Source organism: Gopherus evgoodei, chromosome 1, assembly GCF_007399415.2.
Source record: "Gopherus evgoodei ecotype Sinaloan lineage chromosome 1, rGopEvg1_v1.p, whole genome shotgun sequence".
NCBI classification, from domain to species: domain Eukaryota; kingdom Metazoa; phylum Chordata; order Testudines; family Testudinidae; genus Gopherus; species Gopherus evgoodei.
In genome coordinates this window covers 167,283,372-167,307,499 of record NC_044322.1, presented here as the reverse complement: position 1 = coordinate 167,307,499, position 24,128 = coordinate 167,283,372, and the positions used below count along the sequence as shown (strand labels likewise).

General features: G+C 41.3%; 1 protein-coding gene and 1 long non-coding RNA gene across 2 annotated transcripts in view; one reads left to right on the top strand and one right to left on the bottom strand.

The window, feature by feature from the left end:
* IFNAR2 (interferon alpha and beta receptor subunit 2) overlaps positions 1 to 20,776 on the top strand; it is a 30,039-nt gene extending 9,263 nt beyond the window's left edge. The window contains 8 exon segments of the mRNA XM_030578981.1: positions 4,121 to 4,162; positions 4,493 to 4,622; positions 5,770 to 5,945; positions 8,944 to 9,104; positions 11,608 to 11,714; positions 11,716 to 11,771; positions 12,116 to 12,237; positions 20,069 to 20,776. Coding sequence (XP_030434841.1) covers positions 4,121 to 4,162; positions 4,493 to 4,622; positions 5,770 to 5,945; positions 8,944 to 9,104; positions 11,608 to 11,714; positions 11,716 to 11,771; positions 12,116 to 12,237; positions 20,069 to 20,722 — 1,448 coding nt within the window. The 3' untranslated portion in view covers positions 20,723 to 20,776.
* The window catches only part of LOC115659144, a 28,740-nt gene continuing 13,730 nt past the window's right edge, over positions 9,119 to 24,128 (bottom strand). Inside the window, exons 2-3 of the long non-coding RNA XR_004002455.1 lie at positions 13,914 to 14,076; positions 9,119 to 10,474 (exon numbers count right to left, since the gene is read on the bottom strand). This is a non-coding gene — a long non-coding RNA (uncharacterized LOC115659144). The remainder of the gene's footprint in view (positions 10,475 to 13,913; positions 14,077 to 24,128) is intronic.

Sequence of the window (24,128 nt, the reverse complement as noted above, 5' to 3'; positions counted from 1 at the left end):
GGGAGGATAAATTTATTACGTGCAAAGCATTTAGTTACGATAATAAAGAACATCACAGAAATGTCTATAAATACGTTTGTCTGCAGTTTTAAGGATTCTACTCTGGTATCTTATTGTTTAATTTCAGTAATTACAACACTTCATTTATACTATAATAAGAGCAATTAGGGGGTACTTCCAGGAAATAATTCTTGTACCAGTTTTTTAACATTAGACTCCATGTACAATCAAATGTTATACTGTATTACATGTAGCATTATAAGCATGCATGATTGAGTTAAAAGCTTGTCTTTTCAATTGTAGCAAGTAATTTGCTATTTCAGAAAATATTTTTAGACCTCTGGGGACATTTCACTTTATTTTGTATTTTATTTGTCTGCATTGTGATCATGTAGTTTATTTCACTGCTAAATTGTATATCCCTCCTCTCATAGACTGACACTTTTAAATTAAAACAAGAATTACTTTCCCTAATAGAATATTCAGACAATTAATACAAAAATGTTACTAGCTTATATCAATGCTGGATAATTCCTTCCAACATGCCCAAGCTTATTAACCTTCTTCTTAACCTGGGCTGATATCCCACTAGAATCTTGAACCCACTTTGATTTAAGGTGGGTTTGCCTTAATTTGCAGTCCTCCATTCAGTGTTCATGTGTCTTAAGTTTTGTCCTAAGACTCCTTTCATCCTTTCAAAACCTTCCATGCTGTGACTTTTGTTAAAAGCTTAAATTGGTTATATTATTATTTATTGTAGCATCTAGGAGCCTTAGCCATGGACCAGAACCCCATTGTTCTAGGTGCTGTACAAACAAAATAAAAAGGTTGTCCAAGCCCTAAAGATCTTACAAATTAAGATAGGAAGTATAACAGGTAGCTACCAACAGAGAGGAGTGAAAAAAAAATGAGCCAGTGTTGGTCAGCATGATAGGCAGTGGTATCAGTGCAACAGTGGCCGACTTGTTGATTTTTTGGAGGCATCACGATAAATGAGAGTTTTAAGGAAAGATTTGAAGGAGGACGATGAGGTAACTTTGTGGATGTTTGTGGGGAGCTCTTCCTAAGTGTGAGGGTCAGGATGGGAGAAGGTGCAAAGGTGCTTGTTTGAAAATTTAACAAGTGGGCAATGGAGGCTGGCATTATTTGCCAGTTGGAGGTGCGGGTTGACATATGAATAGTAAATGAGAGATGGTAGGGAGGGTGGGGATAGACCGTGAAGGTCTTTGAAAGTGAATGCAAGCAACGTGCATTCAATGCAATAAAGAAAAGGGAGGCGGGGGATGGTAACATGGTCAAAGCAAGGGCTAAGGGAATGATATTTGCAGCAGCATTCTGAGTGGATATGAGTGGGGCAAGATTGCATTTGTCGAGGCCAGAGTAAAGGATGTTGCAGCAGTTGAGACTCTAGGTGAGGGTTTAGCTGTGTGGATGAAGGAAAGGGCATATTTTAGAGATGTTTTGCAGAAAGGATCTGCAAAATTTAGACATAGCTGGGACATGGGTACCTAGAGAGAGGTCTGAATTGAAGATGATGCCCAGGTAGTAGGCCTGACTGAAAGGCAAGATGCTGGTGGTGTCCACAGTGATCGAGGAAGGAGGGAGCACGGATGGCTTTTGTGGAAAGATTCAGAGCTCCGTTTCAGCTGTGTTGAGCTTCAGCTAACAGCTAGAGCCCTGCACGCATACAAATTTAGATCTGTGGATGCAGATATCCGTGGTTATAAAAGTGTATCTGCAGAACCACACAGCTCTCCCCAGAACCCACAGCGGCAAAAGGAGCACAACGTGAGGCCACTGCTCCCAGGAGCCAGCGCCTCATGCTGGCAGCTATCCCAGTGCAGCTGTGCCATCTTTCGACCTACCCAGTGGAGTGGGCACCAGGCTCACCAGCAGCTGTCTCTGGTCTCGCTCTTTGCTCAAGTGGCACACATGGCCCCAGACAGGAAATGCAGACAGCTGCATGGAAGGGTGGGGGTAGGGCTGGGAACAGGGCAGCAGGTGGTACAGCCACACTGGAGGAGCTGCCGGCGTGGGGCACTGGATCCTGGGAGTGGCAGCCCCACATCCTGCTCCTTCGCCACTGTGGTTCCCAGGAGAGCCCTGCAGTTCTGCAGATACTGATTAGATCTGTGGTGACACTGGTATTCATTCCCCACTCTGAACCTTAACGTCCAAAAGATGGGTACCAGCATGAATTCCTCTAAGCTCAATTACCAGCTTAGTACTTGTAGCGCGGCCACCAACCAGGAATTCCAGTGCCTGGTACACTCTGGTCCCCCCAAAACCTTGCCCGGGGACTCCCAAGACCCAGTCCCTCTGGATCGTAACACAAGGAAAGTAAACCCTTTCCCTTACCGTTGCCTCTCCCAGGCTTCCCCTCCCTGGGTACCCTGGAAGATCACTGTGATTCAAACTCCTTGAATCTTAAACAGAGAGGAAAAATGCACCTTCCCCCCCCTCCTTCTCTCTCCCCCTCCCAGACTCTCCTGAGAGAGAAAGTAATCCTAACACAGAGAGAAAATAACCTCTCTCTCCCCCTTCCCTCCTTTCTCCCCACCAATTCCCTGGTGGATCCAGACCCAGTCCCCTGGGGTCTCACCAGAATAAAAAAAAATCAGGTTCTTAAAATAAGAAAGCTTTAATTAAGGATAAAAAAACAGTAAAAATTATCTTTGTAAATTTAAAATGGAATAGGTACAGGGTCTTTCAGCTATAGACACTGGGAATACCCTCCCAGCCTAAGTATACAAGTACAAATTAAAATCCTTTTAGCAAAATACAAATTTGAACTCCTTCCAGCCAAATACACATTTGCAAATAAAGAAAACAAACATAAGCCTAACTCGCTTTATCTACCTAGTACTCACTGTTCTGAACTTATAAGAGCCTGTATCGGAGAGATTGGAGAGAAACCTGGTCGCATGTCTGGTCACTCTCAGAACCCAGAGAGAACAACCACCAAAATCTAACAGCACACACACAAACTTCCCTCCTTCAAGATTTGAAAGTATCCTGTCCCCTGATTGGTCCTCTGGTCAGGTGACAGCCTGGCTCACTGATTTTGTTAACCCTTTACAGGCAAAAGAGAGATGAAGTACTTCTGTTCTATTAACTCTTACTTATCTGTTTATGACATGTGGGTATCCGCATCCGCAGAAGTATTTTTTTATCTGCTCAGAGCTCTACTAACAGCTAAACATCCACAAGGAGATGCCAGAGAGACAGTTGAGATTTTAGTTTGGAAAGGAGATAAGGCTTAAGGTAAATGAAAGCAGTGAATTACATGTTGCAAGTGCTAACAAGCTACAATATTTCAGAAGTCCACACTCCTGACATGTAGCCACCAAGGCACATGTGAACATATCACACCAATATTCCTCATGTACTACTGGCTCCATATCCCTTTCCAGATATAATTTTTAAGGCCTGGGCACTGGCTTGCCAGGTACTTAATAGGTTGGAGTCTGAGCTACCTCAAAAACCAATTATCCATTCACAATCCTCCCTGGCAGTGCTCTGAAAGAACTTTTCAACTAGGCTGACCCAAGCTAAGATGGTTGGGTCTATGGAGCAGAGTATTTTCAGCAGCAGGAACCTGGCCAAGTAATACCTTACCAGAGGAGATCAAAGTGAGTCTGAGTAACAGTGTACATGGATCTGAATGATCCAGGAAAATGCCATCCCACATTCTGGAAGATTGGAGGAGAGAAAGAAGATGGCAAGATGTGGGGAAGAGTAAGAAAAAAGCACCCACACATATATACTGGGGACAAGGGAGGCTGTGAGAACATTTCAATTTACTGGGGCTCTCTCTAATTATTATATAGTGCTTAAATATCACAATGATATGCAATTTAGAAACACCTGAACTATCGCTGATCACCTTCTTAAGGATAATAATGGAAAAGCATTTGATACAGAAAGGAAATAATTCAAGTGCAGTTTCATCAAGAAAAAAATGGTATCTGAAAGGAAAATGATGATAGAAATAGAGAACAAGATTAGTATCATTCATAATAAATGAATAAGAACTCTAATTTATCATTGACAAATACTGTAGAACACACATATACCATTTCTCTAATGAATAAATATATATTCATGTTTTCATTTCCAGTGTACCTCAGCATTTTGACCACTACTTTGTTCAGCTTGACAGGTAAGAATTTTTATTGTATTTTAAGCACAATCCTTGAAATAGCTCAAAAGATGTGTATACTTCCATCCGGTATCCTTTTGACTTCACTATGCATTTGCATGTAAGAAAGCTATATGGATAATATCCTGCAGGACAGTCCCATGCACTTGTGCCTTCAATGCAATGAATGTGCAATTTAAAATGACTTCATCTTCAATCTTGTAGTTTTCTTATCGTTTTGGAGGCTGATATTTAACTAATTGGTGAGTAGATTTACCATGTATAATGGTATTGCATTTGCTGTCCTTTTCAAATGCTTCTTAATCTTAGCAACTTTTTCTTTTAATCTAGAAGCATCTGTGATAAATCCACCTCAGAAGTTAACAATGAACTCTCAGAATTTCGAGCACATTTTATCATGGGAACCAGGAAGTAATACAACTATGCCAACATATTACGATGTGATGTACATAGGTCTCAGGTTTGTTTCCTTTCATACTGTACATGAATTTGTACTTTTTTGTACTTGCTAGTCAAAATATTCTATTGACTATTTTGTTTTCCAGATAGATTTTCTGAAATTTGCCATTCATCAGATACAAGGAAAATAATTCGGTTTTAGGATACGAGTAGCTATTTGAACAATTTTAAACAAGTACACGTTAATTCCTAGAGCAAATTTGTACATGGAAGAAATCTGTATTTATCAAAGGAAAGATAACTTCAGCTGGTGTTGATAATTACTGTTACTTTCTGTTCTTATTCTTTTATCAGTGCATAGTACTATACCTTAATTGAGAGATTGGGCCACAAGCCATTTGGAAGTGTGATGGATTGGCTAACTGGTGCTGAGCCATACTATGTTTGATAGTGCATGTGTGCAGAGCACCCTGAGCTTTAAAGCAAATATTTTTCAAACTGATGATAACATATATGCTGAGTGCCCCACATAATCTGGGATACTGGGCATATAACAACACTGAACAAGGGTTAGATAACTATAAATAAAAATAAATACATTTAAACTAACTTTTTGGATTTCACTCCAAACTCTCCCTGCAACACCACCACCAGATTTTGTTGTGGTGGTGGTTTGATTTTGGGTAGGGTTTTGTTGAGAAGAAATTCGTGTGTGTATATATGTACACACCTATATGGACCAGGAAAGGAGCCAATATGATCCTAATGGAGATTAACCCTAGTAGAATGAGTAGATTGGGGTAGCCTTTTGAGAAGAGGAGCAAGTGGTGTCCCTCTTCAGGAAGTTTATTTTATGTTGTCGAGATGAGTGGGAGATCCTGTGCAAAACTTATGACTGACACTTCTTGTATATCATTTTTGTTTTTATCCCTTAATCATTCTGGTTAGTTGTGGTTTGAGATTTTGTTTTTCCAGTTTTCTTTGTCAAACGTGCCTCTCTTCCACTCCCCTTGTAGGTACACTCTAAATAAACCATTCAGATTTTACTAGTCTTTGTGGTTTTGATTATTTTTGACAATGTTTAAGGTGAGAGCAGTGATCGCTTCATCCAATGCATCTCTTGAGTTTTCATGTTACTCTCCAGAGGTACAGTCACAAATCAGAAGATCCTTTGAAAAACACTGATTTTTTTTTCTCTCAACTTAAAGTGGATCAGAAAACAAATGGAAAATTGCTAAAGAATGTTCAAATACTGCACGCTTGTTCTGTAACTTGACAAAGGAGTATGAAGAATGTACTTATACCTACATAGCAATGGTTCAGAGCATCACAGGAAATAGAGTATTAAATTCATCTATACTTGAATTCTCTCCATATAGGTCCAGTAAGTAACTATTCTATTTTACCTGTTTTTGTTCATTTTCTTGTTTTTATTCTCAGCTATACATAACCAGTGTTTTACTAATGGTACTATAAGTAACTCCAAAGTAATGTAGTTTGTGATGCACTATTTTATGTAAGATGTTTTGAGCTAACATATCATCTAGTGTATATTTAATGTTTTATAATCAATGGAAAGCTATCTATACATAATACATGGCTTGAATAGTTCTTATGAATAGAAACAAGCAACAGTTTTGAAGGAAAAAGCAAATGTTTGAATAGATTTCCTTCCACTGTGCATATATAAGAATCAATTTCTTTTATGTGTATTTATTACAGACTTTTATAAAGGTGATAGCATCATTTAGGACATTTGGGAGTAGAAATTAAAAAATATTACTACATTTATAAATTGCATAATCTCCTTTTTTGAAGATAGTTAATTGGTTAACTGTTGAATAGGCAAAACCAAAAGATGAGAGGTGAAGGAATATCTGTTTCCATTCTAGCTGTCACCTTGACTTCCCCCTGCCCCCTTTGGTATGTCTCACATAAACACCAGATGCTCATTAGCAATGATGGCCTAATACTGCTAGAGGCTGCTTCTCCCTGGAGTCCTATTAACAATATTGCTTCACTAATTTCTTTTTTTCCTCTCTCGAAATAAGGACCATTATATCAGGGAGCAAGTGATTAAACTGAACACGGAGACTACTGTACCTCATGTTAGGTACAAGACTACAGAAATAGTATCAACTCAGCTCAAAGACTCTGAAATACTGTAACTGTAATGCTGACAAGCCAGGGTAACATTTTCACGAATAGAAGTTTCTCCATTAGTTTTAAATATAGTGGTTACGCTATTTTGCATCTCAAATTTGCAGGCCTTCAGGGAATAGTGTATCCCTTATTGCAACTTGAGTTGACTTATATAGCTTCCCACCCCCACACCCTTGTTCTTGTCTTCTTCTGTCCAAACATCAGTGCCCATTTATCTGGGGAAGCAGAGAACCCTAAACTTGAAAATAATGTAACACTTTTCCTCAGCTGACTTATCAACATAGTGCCTTACAATGAGATTGTTCTAAAAAATTGGAAATGGTAAATTGTACCTTGTATTCAGACTTCATTGTTCCAAACACCTATTTTTCATAGACATGTATCAGAAAAATAAAAATATTACTCTGTAACAGTGTTCTCCAGCTGTTTCACATTTATGTATACATTTGCATGAATGAAGGTGCACTAGCATCTTTCCCATGCCACCTCTATGTTTGCTGTTTTGTAAAGTTACAGAAAAGTATTATCAGTTTACTGAAGAGCCAAGCTCAAATGGTAAATGTTTTAACATGGGCAACTTATCTCTTTTCTTTTTCTTTTCCTTGTTCATATTTAAACCAAGATGACCCTGAGTAGAAATGCAGGGCTGTTCTGATCCATTACCCTAAAGCAGTGTTTCCCACACTTGGGACGCCACATATTCAGGGAAAGCCCCTGGTGGGCCAGGCTGGTTTGTTTATCTGCCACGTCCAATTGTTATCTGCCACGTCCACGTTTGGCCAATTGTGGCTCCAGACCAGTGGGAGTTGCTGAAAGCGGTGGCCAGTATGTCCCTCAGCCCATGCTGCTTCCAGCAGTTCCCATTGGCCTGGCGCAGCAAACCGTGACCAGTGGGAGCCACGATTGGCCAAACCTGGGGATGTGGCAGGTAAACAAACCGGCCCGGCCCACCAGGGGCTTTCCCTACATAAGTGGCATCCCGAGCTTGGGAAACACTGCCCTAAAGCATCTGATTTACTCCTACCCATAAAATAGGAAGGATTGGAGCCTCTCTCTCCTTGGCAGAATGATTTGAGGCAGGGACAGATGACTCTTGCAGTCAAAAACCATGGGAACAACCACGTTCAGGTGAAAGCGTAGGCTGAGGTTTATTGTTGTTTTGCATAAATTAAACAACAGGCAAATCAAAGGAAGAGGTGGGGAGTAAAATTTGGATGGTATTAAGTGTGTGCACGCTCCTGTTTGGAGCAAGGTCAGAACTCCAACTCCTTTTAAAATGTTTAATTATTTTACCTATATGATTAGAATAATGAACCATACAAGTAGTTAGCACTTACATAGCATGTTATAGATTTTTCAAAGCTCTATGTAGACAATAACTAATTAGATCAAAACACAGCACTTGCAGAAGGATCAGTGAAGTGCAAAACTTTTGACCTTCAGACTTTGGAGATTATACTATGTGGTGCAGTGGAGAAAATATCTGCATAGTTTTTAATCTTAGGGAATTGTCAGGGTTTATGGATCTCCAAATTCCTGGGTGTTCTGAGAAACAGGGTCTCCAGGCATTGTTTTGAGGGCAAAAGCATTCATGCAGAAGCCAGGCTCAGGATGATATTCCTCAGGTCCTGAGTCACAGTCATCTGCAAGAGTGCATCTCCCTTTGGAGCTCTGCGGCCAGTGGTTCCTGGCCAACAGTTAGTCCCTGTGTCTATGTTCCAAGGGGTATTTGTGTGTGGAGAGGCCACCTGCAGGGATTAATTCGTATGGGTATTTCAAGTATTTAACTAGAAGATGCTGCCATGGAAAACAATGTTCACCCCTTCCCCATCAGCCTGTACTCGCCTCCAGGCAAAACAAACAGAGCCTCAGTTGCACAGAATTCACACAGAAGGGCTCTGTGCGACTGGAGAAACAAGTGATGCTGTTTTGTTTTGTCTCAACTCCCCTCTCTTCCCACCCTCCTCCTCAATCCCCTTTTCTCTCATGGTAGTTTTTTGATTGTTTTAGGTTTTTCTCTATTTTTATTCCCTCTGCTAAAAAAAATTGGAGGAACAATTTTCCCCTGAATCTTTGGTAATTTCAAGCCCTGTTGGGCAACTAATTAGTCAATCATCTGACACATGGGAATTTACTTGATTTTTACAGCTTGTCTAACTGATGTTAAATGTATAAATGTAGTTATATTTCTGGGGTTTGTTTTCTTTTTCTTTAAACAGCATACTTGGGTCCACCAGCAGTTAATCTTACTGCTTGTCCAACCTGCATAAATGTGACAGTAAAACTTCCAGCCACGTATTTAAAAGAAAGTTCTTTAATTGATATATATCAAAAACTTGATTATACGATAACAGTGGAATCATTTGATAGAAAGGAAAAGGTAAGTAACTTGTAATGTTAAGATTTAAAGAAAAATGTTCAAAGCATAAAATATAAATTGGCTTGAGCAGTAAGGAAGCTTGCTGAAGATGAGCTTTGTTGTATCTTATCCTAACTCTTTACGTGAATAGACTATTGTCAGTGGTTTACGCTACTTAGGATAAATTTGAGCCTTCTTGAGGCATGAGCTGATGATTTGGGTACAGGAGGAAATCCTTCTGCCCTTCATTCCACACCCCAGTGATAAAGTATTCACCAGTAAGTGCAGTGTAGGGATTCCCTTCATTCCTTTGAAGCATCTGACATTGGCTGCTGCTAGAGACAAAATAGCTAATTAGGTAGACCATTGATTTGTTCTGGTATGTCAGTTCTTATAGTATCACTTAGTATTGATAAGAAAAGTAAACTCAGTGCTAGTGAATATCAAACGTGCCTTTTTTCCCTCTAGGAGCTCCCCTATCCCAATTTTAAATCGTAGTGAGCCTTTCCTTCAACTCACTTGAAAAGTAAAGAACACATTTACATTGTCGCTTTCATCCTGAAGGATCCCAGAGTGAACTGTATAAGGAGATCACTTCTCCCGCCTTTCAAATGAAGTTGCTTCTAAAATGAATCTTGACAGTTTATGACATTCTGGGTGTAATCCAGATCAGTGTGGGGCAGTGTCACCCTTGCCCTGCAATCCTGGGTGCCACACAATGCTTTGCTGCTGTATCTTCCACTTGGGCTGCTCAGAAACAGCCTTGCAGCATGCGGGTAACACCCTGAGTATCTGTGTCTAAGCTGTAGCCTGACAGCATCAGTCTCACACTCACTTACACCAGTCTTGGTGACCACTTGCAGGGTGAGTCCAACACCCTGGATTTTCCCCCCAAACCTGTGTTCTGTACTATATGGCCCTCTCCTGGGCAGTCCAGATATATTAGGTCCGTTGCCCCTCTAAGGGAATAAGTATACAACAGTGTGCTACCCTAAATGGAGCTACACACACAGTGGACAACAATGGATTACTTTTGACTAAAGAAAAACCAGTTTGTTTAACTACAAGGAAATGGGGTTTAAGTGAGTACAAGTATAAGGCATTAAATTCACAAGTGATACAAGAGAAATAAAGATAAAACGCTTCCTCATACGAAACTTAACAAACTTGATTTGGTTCAAGGTGAAGTCTCTTAGCACACGTTTCCAGTAACATTGCTGACCAGGATCTTCTCCAAGAGTCCAGAGGTTGTTTCTTCTGTTGTCGTAGGTGAAAGAGAGAGATGGATAGGGAGAAAAAACTTGGAGTGTTTTTGCCCCTCACTTTTATAGTTCAGTCGCCTTCTGAAATGCATTTTCCTGGAGGTTATCCCTCAATAATGTTCATTCTCACTGTGAGGACAGAGACATGGAGTCTGGTGATGAAGAAGGTCTGTGCTGTTGTTTGCTTAAATGGAGATTTGTTTGTTCATGCTCCCCCTTCTTTGCCGAAGAATGGCCACTTGGTAGGTGATTGCCCATGAACTTTGATGCCTCCTGGCTAGAGGTGTTAGCTTGTCCTTTGTCTTTGCGAAACTGGTTTACCCAGACTTTTCTGGTAAACACATTTCAGATCTAATTTCTACTTATCTTTATAACTTTACATATAGTGTTGTTGGTCACATTTCACCTTGATAAGATTGACAAGCCAGTTATTAGTTTTCAAATGATATCTTACAAGGCATATTTTGTACAAAGATTATTACTATGGTAATAGTAGGGTGTGATTACTGAGGTGCATTCGGTCACACGGTTGTTCAATATTACATGACAACAGATTGGGACAGACATTAAATAAGAATTGTCTCCAGATGAAAATGTGGGCTGGGTTCATTACTGACTAATAGAAAAGTGCAAGACTGCCTGCAGGAAGTATTTCCACCGTGCCAGTCACGGTTGTGTCTAATCACCAAAATATGAGTGATTCAATTACACTGTTTTCTGCAGCATCTAGGCCCCCTATCTAAGAACTGACCCTGCCAAATTCAGGTAAACTTGTGAGAGCAGATGTAAGGAACAATAATTATCAAAACATTGAAGGGGACTTTTCTAAAAGTCTTTAATAATCCACTGTGAAGACAGATACATTTGAAGAAAGAGAAAAGGAATGTAGATACAAGACTGCTAGATTTTCTACTGAACAGCAAAAGTGCTGTTTTATGGTGCACTATCTTCTTGCTAATGTAGAACTTGTAAGATTGAATTATCTGTAATAATACGCTTTTAATAAATTGAATCCAGTGGACAGAAGTGTAGGGTCAGTCCTTGAGCTCTAGCAACTGCTTTCCTTCTCTCGAAAACTGAAAAAGTGCTATGCTTCCTCCTCACTCTATTCCCACCCCCAACTGTACAACTCAGTTGTACTTGCCACTGTACAGCTTCACAATGGGATATGAAAATAGCTATTGTATGCAAGTTTTTTTAATCAATGTTTAATAACTCCATTTAGACAAACAGGTTTCAATAAGATATTGTTTTCATGGCAGATTCCTATTAAGAATGAAACCTCTGAAGAAAGCTTTAGCTATGTTGTTGGAAGCTTGCATTCAAATACAAATTATTGTGTGTCTGTTGCTGTGGCTGCATCATTAACCATATTCCATCCCTTCGGCCTTGAAATGTATAATCACCAGGTCCAACACTCAACCAGGTATCACACATTTAAAGTTTGGTCGGGAGGGGTTCAGGTTGTCGGTATGTGGTTTTTTAGTTTTTAATAGTATTTTCAGAAAAGGGTAACTGGTAAATATCCCAGTAAGAGAGAGAGCATCTTTTGATAGACATTTGGTTAGACCTATAAATGACATATGAGGTACCTGATATCTTTGGCTAATCCTGCTGGCTGTACAAATAGCTCTTGAATTGTTTTCAGTGATGCAGAGTTATCCTTTTCAATCTTAAATAAGTGTGTAATATAAAATAAGATAAATTGGAAATCTCTCCTGCATCTATTGGGTTTTACTCAGTATGTTGTTGTTTTTTTTCCATTTGCAGGTTATGGTATAATTCCAATCCTAAATGGTGGACTTGTTTCATTGGTAGTAGGCATCTTCCTACTAGGATTGTATAAAGGAGGTTTCGTTTGCTTAAAAAGTAAACCATGGCCAAAAGTTTTGGTATGTCTTTTTCATATTTAATTTACCTGGTGGGGGAGAGGGAAGGGCTCGTAATGTTTATACAGCAAGTAGCAAGATATATTGTTCCTTACATAAAAGTTAAGCAACAAATATTTGCATTGAAGAGTTCTCTTAAAAGTGAATTGCAAATCAACTAGAAATTCCATCCATTTAGATATAGGCTGCTAAATGCTCTCAAGGTGGTTGGGGGGTGGTCTGTAAATGACCTTTTGTAAATTCACTTTTGTACATCTAAATTTTTCCTTTTCTACTCCTTTGATTTCTGAAATTGGTTCCCAATTACATGTCAGCTCTCTGTGCACCATACTGGGGATCCTACATAGAATAAAATGTCATGGAACTTCACTGGACCAAAGGAGCAGCTACATGGAGGGAGGATATATCTGGAGAAAAAAATAATTTTGATTTTTGTGTTTTCTTAAATATTTTCCATCTTCTGCTATTTTTATTTTAAAAAAACCCCCACAAAATAGGTATCTTATCCTTCTGGCCTCCTTATGGGCAAGCTCTGTTCTCTAGAACAGGGGTTCTCAAACTGGGATTTGGGACCCCTGAGGGGGTTGTGAGGTTATTACATGGGGTCACGAGCTGTCAGCCTCCACCCTAAACCCTGCTTTGCCTCCAGCATTTATAATGGTGTTAAATATAAAAAAAGTGTTTTTAATTTATATGGGAGGGTCGCACTCAGAGGCTTGCTGTGTGAAAGGAGTCACCATTACAAAAGTTTAAGAACCACTGCTGTAGAAGGTTTTCAAAAGGTGTGCAGTGTCATCAGCATGGTGAATGCCAGAGCATCACAAGAAGCCTGGACATTGTGGAAACTGAAGGGCAGAAAGTGAGAAATTAACTAATGATCTGTCTCCTGCCACTCTCAGCCTGGGAAGTTTAGGACATATTGCTAACCTGGGAAGAATGTTCATTATTCAATTTGCAGCTTACCTTGGGGTAGGGAGGACAAATACTTCTCTGTAGGTTACTAAATGTTGTAGCTTAAATTGCTTAAATGCTGTATTTTTATCAAAACAGTTATTTGCTAGTTCTGCTACAACATAGGTGATTTGAAACTAGCATAGTAATTAATGAACTAAAATTAATAAGCTAAATAATTAACACAGATTAATAAAAAGGTATGGATTAAAAGTTAAAATCAAGGTCTTCTGCTCATTTCTGACTTTTGTTCAGTTGCAGGGCAAAAGATCACTTGTAACTTTATGTTATGATTACTAGATATTCCTGGCACCCTAGCCAACGTTGGTTTAATGTCCAAAGCTGCTTGTAAGCTATTGCTAAATATATAATTACTGTCATGTTTACCTGTAGACTCAAGGCTTCTCCAATAAATTGTTGATTTACACAGAATTTGGGAATATCTAGAATATGAAAATGACCGTATAGGTTCAGGAACATAAGCATGATGTATATGTTTTTGTGTATTATAAAATGATGGTTTCCATAGTACAACTATTGAAGTTATGAATAGCGATGGTTGAAAACTTTCCATCAAAACTGTTTTTTGGATAGAAAATTGAGATTTCAACTAAACACATTTTTTTAGCAAATAACTGCTTCCACTGAAAACTTTTTTTTCCAACAAAAAATCAATATCCCAAACTCAAAAACTGAAATATTTGTATATAGATATTCTGCCATGGTACCTCAAGTTGTAGTTTGTTTTCCTCATGTCCTCATTCACTATGGCTTGAGCTGGTCTCCCTGCCCAGATGGCATCTCACTTGATTATCTCACTATATCTCACCGTGGCCATGGACTCCCATGATGTAACCCCCTGGGAGAATGTAGTCTAACCAAGGAGCCGGCCTGTAGAGAAGAATGGGGGTGGGAAATACACAAACAACATTGCTCATCAGCCACTATGATAGCAATTCCAAATTAAAATGTTTCAGTTTTTGAACAAAAAGCTCACAAGAAAAAAGCCCATGTTTTAACCAGTGCTAATTAGGAAAATGTGCACATGTGCTAGACTCTTTCCATCTCTCTTTGCAGCATGCCAGCTCCCAATATTTGGGATGTTTTGATCTACCCTAGCTTGATCTTGTCCCTGCCTATTTAAGGCTTTAACCATTGTGGTCTGCCTAAGGGCCTGATCCAGCTCCCATTACATTTAGTGAGTCTTTCCATTGATTGCATTGGGAATTGAATCAGGTCCTTAACCTCTGAGGATTGCTCAGGATTCAAGGGTGCCACTAAAGTAGATATATAGGCTTTCAGCATGCCAGTAATGGTAAATCAGTGTGTAAGAATGCCGTAGCTTTTTTCTTAATTAAAAAACAAGGAAATGTAAATGATAGCCCTTTAATGCTCAAGCTAGACATACCTGTTCTTTGACATTTTCACCACAGGTTTTCCTTCCGCCTATGTAGACTGAGGCAGGTCTAATGCTCTAAAGGAGGCATAGAAAACTTTGGTCCTGTCCATCCTGCACACTGCCAGATGTTCTACCTCTGCTGGCAGAAGCAGTCCTGGAGGTCCTCGCTCTCTTCCTTATTGATTTTCAGGTTTAACTTGTTCACTTTTACTGTAGTGTAAAACTTCCCTTTCTGATTTCTGTTTTTCTGGGGCATGTTTTGAGAAACTACTGTTCTTTGGGGACCTCTGATGGAAGCATTTCCTGAAAAGCAGGTTCTCCTTCCTCCCCTCAGGCACTCTGTCGTTATACCAGAATAATCCAAAATGGCAATGGCACTCTTCTGTCTCTGAAAATGTCCTCCAAGCAGCTCTTGAAAGAGACCTTTGCCTTCATTGCACCTAGCCCTCTGACTCTTGTTCTTGTAGGAAATGGGGCTCTGAAGTCAGCTGGTGTGGTTCATCTGCCTCTTTATGCTGCAGCCAGCCTTCAATGAGAAAATCTTTGGAGCACGCGCCCAGGAGCATCACTTTTAACTCGCTCAGAAAATTGCCCCCATTCCACCCATTATTTCTGATTTCCTTCTCCCAGGAAAGGTGCAATGAGCAGTGCTTTGGGTCACTTTAAGGCTCTACTTCCTCGTGAATCAGAATGTTAACATCCCTTGCCCAGTTCTGAAATGGGTACTGTGACTTCTCTTGGCTGGAGTTTTCACTTCCTCCACAGAGCATGCTCCAATGTGCTCTCCCATGAGGTTCTTTCATAGAATCATAGACTACCAGGGTTGGAAGGGACCTTAGGAGGTCATCTAGTCCAACCCCCTGCTCAAAGCAGGTCCTGTCATAAGGTCCGCACCAGATCTCCACCCTCTCGAGCCCGTGCCGGCAGGTTACATAAAGAGTCCCCATGCCTTCTTCACCCTTGTGTCTTTATTTACAGTGCAGTCCCCCTTATTCCCGCAACAGCTGTCCCCAGTCAGACCCTTCCCAGGGTCTCCTGGCCCTTGAGGATCCTGCCTTTAGCGAAGAGACAGAGATGTAAGCCTCCTATCCCCTCCCAGGCTAGCCTCCTGACTGAGCTTTCTCCAGGGCTTTTATAGCCCTCCCCTCTCTCAGCCCAGCTCTCTCTACTTCGCTCAGGTCATTGGTGTGAGCTGGCCCTTGTTAGGGCCTGCAGCTGGGCTCTCTGCTGGCTGCCCAGGCCCCTGCACCTGGCTTCCCTACCAGAAAGCAGGGCTTAGCCAGCATTTTAGCAGGACATTCCAGGGGTTTACCCCGGCCCTGCCACAAGGACCAATTCCCAACTAAATCATCCCAGCCAGGGCTTTGTCAAGCCTGACCTTTAAAACCTCTAAGGAAGGAGATTCCACTACCTCCCTAGGTAACCCATTCCAGTGCTTCACCACCCTCCTAGTGGCAAAGTTTTTCCTAATATCCAATCTAAACCTCCCCTACTGCAATGATCACGTCCCTCAGTCTGCTGGCAGTGCCCCTACTTATACAGCCCAAAATGCCATTAGCCTTCTTGGCAACAAAGGCCCACTGCTGACTCATATCCAGCTTCTCGTCCACTGTAACCCCTAGGTCCTTTTCTGCAGAACTGCTGCCTAGCCACTCAGTCCCTAGTCTGTAGCAGTGCATGGGATTCTTCCATCCCCAGTGTAGGATTCTGCACTTGTCCTTGTTGAACCTCATCAGGTTTTTTTGGCCCAATCCTCTAATTTGTCTAAGTCCCTCTGTATCCTATCCCTGCCCTCCAGCATAGCTATCACTGCTCCCAGTTTAGTGTCATCTGCAAACTTGCTGAGGGTGCAACCCATGCCATCCTCCAGATCATTAATGAAGAGATTGAACAAAACCAGCCCCAGGACCGACCCTTGGGCACTCCGCTTGATACCAGCTGCCAACTAGTCTTGGAGCCATTGATCACTACCCGTTGAGCATGATGATCCAGCCAGCTTTCTATCTATCTTATAGTCCATTCATCCAGCCCATACTTCTTTAACTTGCTGGCAAGAATATTGTGGGAGATGGTATCAAAAGCCTTCCCTCGACTTAGACTGTAATCCTCTAGATGCAAGGTAGAAGAGAAGTTTGAGTGTGAGACTTGAGAGGCCCCTGCTAAAAAAGCACAGAAGGGGGAAGACAACAAAATCTAAGAAGCCCAAGAAATTCAGGGAGCCCAAGAGGCAACCTAAAAAGCATAGAGCTTCCCTGTCTGGTTCCTCAAGTTCCTCTTACACAGAGAACGGTGAATTGTCTGTGCTAAAGTAGACTTTAATCTGTACATTGTTTTCTTGAAAGAAGAGTTTGAAGTCTTGAGAAGAAAAATGAGAAAATGCCATTTACAAACAGCCAGCTAAACCTGTTTCTGAGAAGATTAAACAAGCTGTCCCCTGGCAACTATCTGTCCTGCAAAGTCAAATTAGACATGCTTTTGCACTTTTACTTCCTTTAAAGATATGGTAAGATTTGAGTGGGCATTGCCAGACAAAAGTGAGCAGCTAAGCAGACACGCCTTAACTCTTGGTAAGATCTAGGAACACACAGATTCTGAGAATTGACAATGAAGCCACCTCAGCTTCAAAGAATGTAGGCATTGTCTCAGGTGTGTGTGTGCGTGTGCATGTGTAAACCCTGTTAACAGAGGCAGAGCGCTTCCTGAGAAAAGAGTTTGAATCATCAGCTGCCCTGAAAGTGGCTCTATTTTCTGCTGGTTTGGCTAGAGCCTTTATGGCATGATGTCACAATTTAAAATCTATGGACACCTTGAAGATCTTAGACTCTAAATAGACAAGGTACATAAAGACAGAGAGAGGGGAAGTAAAAAAATAGAACACAGCTTTTCTCAGTCCCAATCTGATGCCCCACCCATTAGAGAATGATGCCTCTCTAGTACAGTATGGAAATGCCCTAGAATTTCATACCAGCCTATGATGTCCCAGGCCCCAAAGTTCAGCAGTCAAGAAAGACAATGCTAATTATGCAGGAAATCTCTTCCCTTGTCATTCTGGAGGGCCAACACCAGAAAAATTCCTAGAGCTGTTCTTATTTTTTATTGTCCACAAGAGGACAGGAGACCAAGAGGTGCTAAAAATTCAGCACCTTCATAGGAAAAAAGAAAACTCTGGATGAAATGTGGAAATGAGCTTTTACAATTGATCTCACGCACTGAATAAAAGCCTAGTATTTTACTTATGTCATTACACCCAGGGTGTGAAGGAGACAAGTCACGAAGGGCTTCTTTGGTCAGGTGGATAAGATGTTGCTTTGAGGAAGCATACGAGTCTTCAGGGTATGTCATTTCCTGAGGAAGCCTGGACTTGCTCTATGTCATCAGCAGTCTCCCAAGCAAAGAACATCTTTGCTGAAATAGATATATGTAGAAGAAGTCTGGCCTTCAGATTCCTTGTATATCAGATGTTATAAACTGGACCTGCAATCATCCCCACGAGTGTGCTCAGTCTAACTAGCGCTTCCAAAATAGATATGCTACAAGATTCAGGATTTCTCTCTTATCCCTCGGTCTTTCTTTCATCATTTATTAGTGTATTCTTATGTCAATGAGGATTAGGGAAGAGTTTATGCTAGAGAATGGAATGGAAATTTCACTAGAAGAAAAGAAATTAGCATGTTAGTATTCTAGAATTGCTCTGTGTTCTCATGGCCAACTACAAATGTATGACCAATTCTGTCATAACTACCATTAACTGTCAAAGCTGGAAAACACTGAAGAACTTATAGGTTTAGAACAGGGGTGAGCAAACTACAGCCCCGCAGGGCTTTGGATCTGGCCTGCAGCCCTTGGGAGCGGGGAGAGGGCACAGGGCTCCATGTGTTGCCCTTGCCTCCAGGCACCACCCCCACAGCTCCCATTGGCTGGGAATGGGGAACCGCAGCCAATGGGAGCTTCGGGGGAGGTACCTGGAGGCACGGCAAGGGCAGTGCACACAGAGCCCTCGGCCCCCGCCTCCCTCAGGGGCTGCAGTGCTTCCTGGAGTGGCGCAGGGCCGGGGACAGGGCAGGTATGCAGGGAGCCTGCCCTGGCCCCGGTGCGTGCCTCTGCCACCCCAGAGCTGCTTGAGGGAAGCAGGGCTGGAGCCCTAACCCCTCCTGTACCCCAACCCCCAACTCCCTGCCCTAAGCCTTCTTCCTCACCTCGCACCCCTCCTGCACCCCAACTCCCTGCCCTGAGCCCCTTCATAAACTCTGCACCCCAACCCCCTGCCCTGAGCTCCCTGCTGCATCGTGCACCCCTGCCCTGGGCCCCCTGCCACACCCTGCACCCCAACACCCTGCCCTTAACCCCATCTCACAGTCTGCACCCCTCTTGCACCCCTGCCTGCACTCCATACCCTTCCTGCACCCCAACCCCTTTCCCTTAGCCCCCTCATACACTCCACACCCTCCTTTGCCCCAGTCCCTTGCCCTGAGCCCCTTCCTGCACACCGCACTTCCTCCCACTCCCCAACCCCCTGCCCCGGCCCTGCATACTATTTCCCCACTCAGATGCGGCCCTTGGCCCAAAAAGTTTGCCCACCCCTGGTTTAGAATAACTCTTCTGGTGGTTGGCCAGATAGGCAGGGCCAACATCCCCTGTATGGGCTTTAAAGTAACTGTCTGCAGTCATTGTACAGATGGAGACAAAATCCATGATTGAGGATTAATGGTAAGACTAGTAGCAAAAAGGAAATTTAACTGGTGAAATACATTGTACATTGCCTCACATATTTTGACTAAAACAATCTTTCTCAGGTTTGTTATGTGAGAGAGTGTCTTTTAGGGAATTCATACAGCTAGGATGTTATACATACATATAAGATTTTGTACAGGTGGCAAATATTAAAATTTAAAAGTTGATCCTTAGCTTCCAAGAAGGAAATATAAAGTGTTAAGCACTGTACTGAAGAGTTTCAGGACTATCTGCTGAACCCATTTTCTTTTCCAAGATGAGCTTTCAGTCCTGGAAATTTTGTCGCTGGAAACTTTTCTTTTCCCTCCCCTTTTCCTTGTTCTTCAAAACCTTGCCACAAACTATATTTGACACTCTTCAACAGAGAAAATCCCAGAAAAAATTCATCTTGAAAACACAGTGCCTTCCATCTGGGGTTTTCTTTGGCCAAAAGCATAAGGTCATTTCTGATCTTATTTAGAACCAATATGCAATTGCAGAGCCTATCCAGTACTCTGTGTTTCTGTTTTGGAGCAGGATGCCATTCTTTTTTGAGTGCAGGAGAGGGAAGACTTCTGAATTCTCAAAGCTTTGAAGATAATGCCGAAACATTTATATTGGGGTGACCCATTGACTTCTGAACACTTTTGCCTGCATACTAGTATAAGTGCAAAGTGATGAGGCAGTTGTTAGAGTAAATAACAAGATTACTTTCTTATACTCTTATCGGTGTGTAATTTGTGTGTGTGGTTTTGTTTTGTTTTGTTTTTTTAGGAAACCACAAATAAATTACATTGCTCAGTGCATGAACCTGATCCTGAAAATGTGTGCTCTGTACAAATCATGTATAAGGAAATGGAAAAAAAGGAGTGGGAATACAGTTATGATGATAGCGAAAGTGAAAGTGAAAATTCTGGTGACTATACTAGACGTGTCATCTTGGGCAGAGATCCAAGTTGCCATGCTAAATCAAACACCTTCGTGCACCAGACTATAGACTGTACATCTGCAGAGAGTAGCAGTCAAGCAACTGAACTTCTGAGTTCTGACACAGAAAATTCTGAAGAGCATCAATCTGTCATTAGAGAAAATGAAAGGATAAGTAGAGTGTTCTTTCATCCTTCATCTGAAGTAAACAGTTCCTCAACTTCTGAGTTAAGTAACAGTGCTTGCTTTAACATAAACTTAAATACTGTGATGCTGGGAGACCCTGACAAGACCTGGGATGATTCTGCAACATTAATCTCCCACCAAAAGGATGCAGTTGACTTGCAAGATTCTAGTGCTTCTGATGCACTTGAATCAAAAAATTTTACTAACACAGTAGATGTTAAGAAGCCAGATTGTCATAACATCTCACATGAATGGCAAAACCCTAGTGTCTCGGATGAAAGTGATGCATCAGATTCTGAATACATAAGAAGATGAATCGGTGAAAGCAAGAACCACTTTATAAAACACGAATAAACAATTGGTCATGTTTCAGAGTATCTCTTTCTGGTTTGAACATACAATTCAGCTTCTGATGAACTCTGCATTTTTTACATTCTAAATATATGCCTGTATGTTATAAAAGCATGCAGGACTCATGTATTAATGAACAGTGTTTTGGTAGGTTAGGGCTTCTCTACACAAGGGGTTTAGTCCAATCTAACTCGAGTTAGTGCATATTGAAAATACCTACATACACATGAGGGAAATCGTAACTCTTATCTTGGTGCAAATTCTGGAGTCCTCCTTCGAAGTGTACTAAGTTCTGTGAAAATTGAGTTAGTGCAGACTATCGCTCACGTCTACACAATGGTGCTACCTGCTACTTTAGCATGCCTCCAGCATCTGTCCCACACTGCTTTGTGGGGTCAAATGATAGGCATGTGGGCCCATCAGTTGCCCTAATACAATTCAAGAAACCCTTGCATGCATAGCCATCAATAATCTCCCGAGCATTACCAAGATTTATAACCTGGTGCAACAGTACCTTCTGCATGCCAGCACAGACCTGCATGACAGTGCCTCCAACAGGCGATTCCACCACCTCAAATTGGTTGGCTATGGACCAGTAACAGTGGGGTGGCCAGCTTCCAGATGGTGATGGAACCCATTTCTCAGTGGGTTATGGGACTTTACATGTTGATATGGTGCCACTGCAGCTAGTTCAGCACAGATCTCGGAAAAGATTGCCTTCTCTCTCCTGAAATTCTGTTGCCACTGCTGGTCATCCCAGATCTTCAGAACAATCCTATCTCACCAATCAGTGCTGGTTTCCTGAGCCCAGAAATGGCACAGCACCAAGAGAAGCTGCTCCAGGAAGAGTACAGTAGCAGTTGCTCAATATCCTCCTTGTTCCTCTGCTACTGCTGCTGGGTAGCCACAGAAGCTGCTTGTTGATTGGAGGCCAAAGTCACCCAGCACTCTGAGCTCAAATAAAGTCCAGACAGCCTCTGTGTATACTCATAGTGGTCAGAATCATGGTGTGGATCATTGTTGCCTCTATGCTGGCCAACAGCAGTTCAAAAATGGTGCTAGCCTTCCCAGATAGAGAGGAATCGAATCAGGGTAGACGGAGCAAAATCATGGAATTCTGAATTTTACCTCAAGTCCCAGAATTCCACTGGTTTCTGCAATGCATTTCACAGTGTGCACGAGAGAAATCCCAGAATGCACATAGCTCAACAGCAAAGGACCATCAAATACTCACCAAGAATGCTACACACTTAGTACACGCAAAACCTCCCAGCATGTGTATGAAATGATGCAAATTGAAAGAAGACACAGCTGCCCCATATGCATGCTGTTAGAGCAAGTTATGTATTGGGCACCAAGTGGTATGCATCAGCTGAGAACAAACTAACCCTGTTGTGCAGACAAGCTTTTAATGTACAATACGAGCTGTATTTCACACACATAAAAGCGAAGTACAGATCTGAAGATAAATGTGTGTAGCAATAGCATATGCCATTTATTAAACTTTGTGAATTCTTACACGTTGTGGTCCACAGACAAGTCCACTTTAAGTGTTAATAAGTAGTAAACCTTTACCAAAAATTCACCATGAGAAACAGAAATAATGATGTTACCGTATGGGTGGTCTCACCACAAGGTAATCACAAGCGGTCTCTGGAAGGCCTGCTCTATATGGGGGTTATTTTGCAATATGTTTTAACCACTGCAAACAATAGAGTAATGCTGCGTTCCTGTAAATGAATTAATCCTACACAGAAGCTGATTATTCAGAGAAAGCTGATCAAGTGAAAACCATGGGAGAAGAATGAAAATTGACATTGTTCATGAACCTTATCCCTATATTGATAATGTTTAAACAGATTCAGCACTTACTTCAGTCTGTAGTGAAACAGAGACCAACCAGCTAGTAGATGGTCACAGCACATTTGGTGGGTTCAGATCCAGAAAGAGCACTCTTTTAAAAGTATGAAGTATAAAATAAGGCATTTTTCCACAAAGCATATTTCATTGCAAAACACTGAAGGTGAAATGTTGGTCCTATTTAAGGTCTGGTCTATACTACAGAGTTATGTTGACACAAGGCAGCTTACATCAACCTAGCTATGGAAGTGTCTAGACTTACATTTCTCTCCCACCGACATAACTGCGCTGCTATGCCAACTTAATAACTCCACCTCCACGAGTGGCAAAGAGTCAAGATTGATGTAGTTAGGTTAACACAGAGTTACTGTAGATTCTGCATAGCTTATGCTGACGGTTACTGGCTTTCAGGAGCCATTTTAAAATGCCTCACTCTACAGTACAATTGATACAAGTGTCCCTGGTGAGGATGCATACTACAACACAAGGAACAAAGTGTGGACATGCACAAGCAGTGTAATTATTGTGACAGCTGTATGCCGACATAAGTCAATGGAACTTTTGTCGTATGTTTCATTGGAGCCAGGATTTCACTTCATGATTAAAGCAGTTTAAAATAGTATAAGGTATTAAGAAATACTACTGAACATATTTAGTCTTGTACCATATATACAAAATCTCTATCAGAAGTTTGTGTGATCTTCTAATGCAATGAATGATGCTGCATGGAAATATTCCTTTTTGTAATGACATAACCAAAAACTGTATGGCCAGAAAGTATGTAATGAAACCAGGAAACACGCAATATTTTATGAGCACAGTTCAAGCTGCTAAATTAATGCAACTGGTCATTCCTAGCTGATGCTGGAAGTGGATGTCTTTGGGGGTTTTTTAAATTTTAATTACCTTATTTTTATGTATATTTTTTTTTACATTTTTGTAAAATTATCAGCTACTACATTATATTTTTTAGGTGTTGTGAATGCCTTTTTAAAATAAAGTTTTTGAAAATGCATAACTATTGCTCTGGAATATTTAGTGATACTACATATATGCTCCATCTAATCTTGTGGATAGGTTTAAGAATGAAGATAAACTGAGTCAGATTCTGTGTCATTCTGGCCCCTTTGTGCCACTGGAAAGCCACCAGCTCTTAGCAGATGAGAATTTCCTCAGGACAGGGAAGCTTTTAGCTGATGTAGAGCTGACATACCCAGCTGCTGTTCCAGTCTGGCTCTGGCATAGGGGACAAGGAGGTGCCATGGCCATGTGCACTGTGTTCCAGTTATGACTATGGTCCCTTGGCAACCATTGCCAGCCAGTCTTGGGATGAGCGGGAAGGTCCTCTCATGGATCAGCAACTGGTTAAAAAACAGTAAACTGTAGCCCATAGAGTTACCTTAGCCTTTTATGTAATGCAAGGAACCTACAGAACTGTATCCTGTAAGACATTGGCTTAAGCAAGTTATCATAAGTAAAGTAAGCCTAGGAATAGCTTGATCAAGAGAGA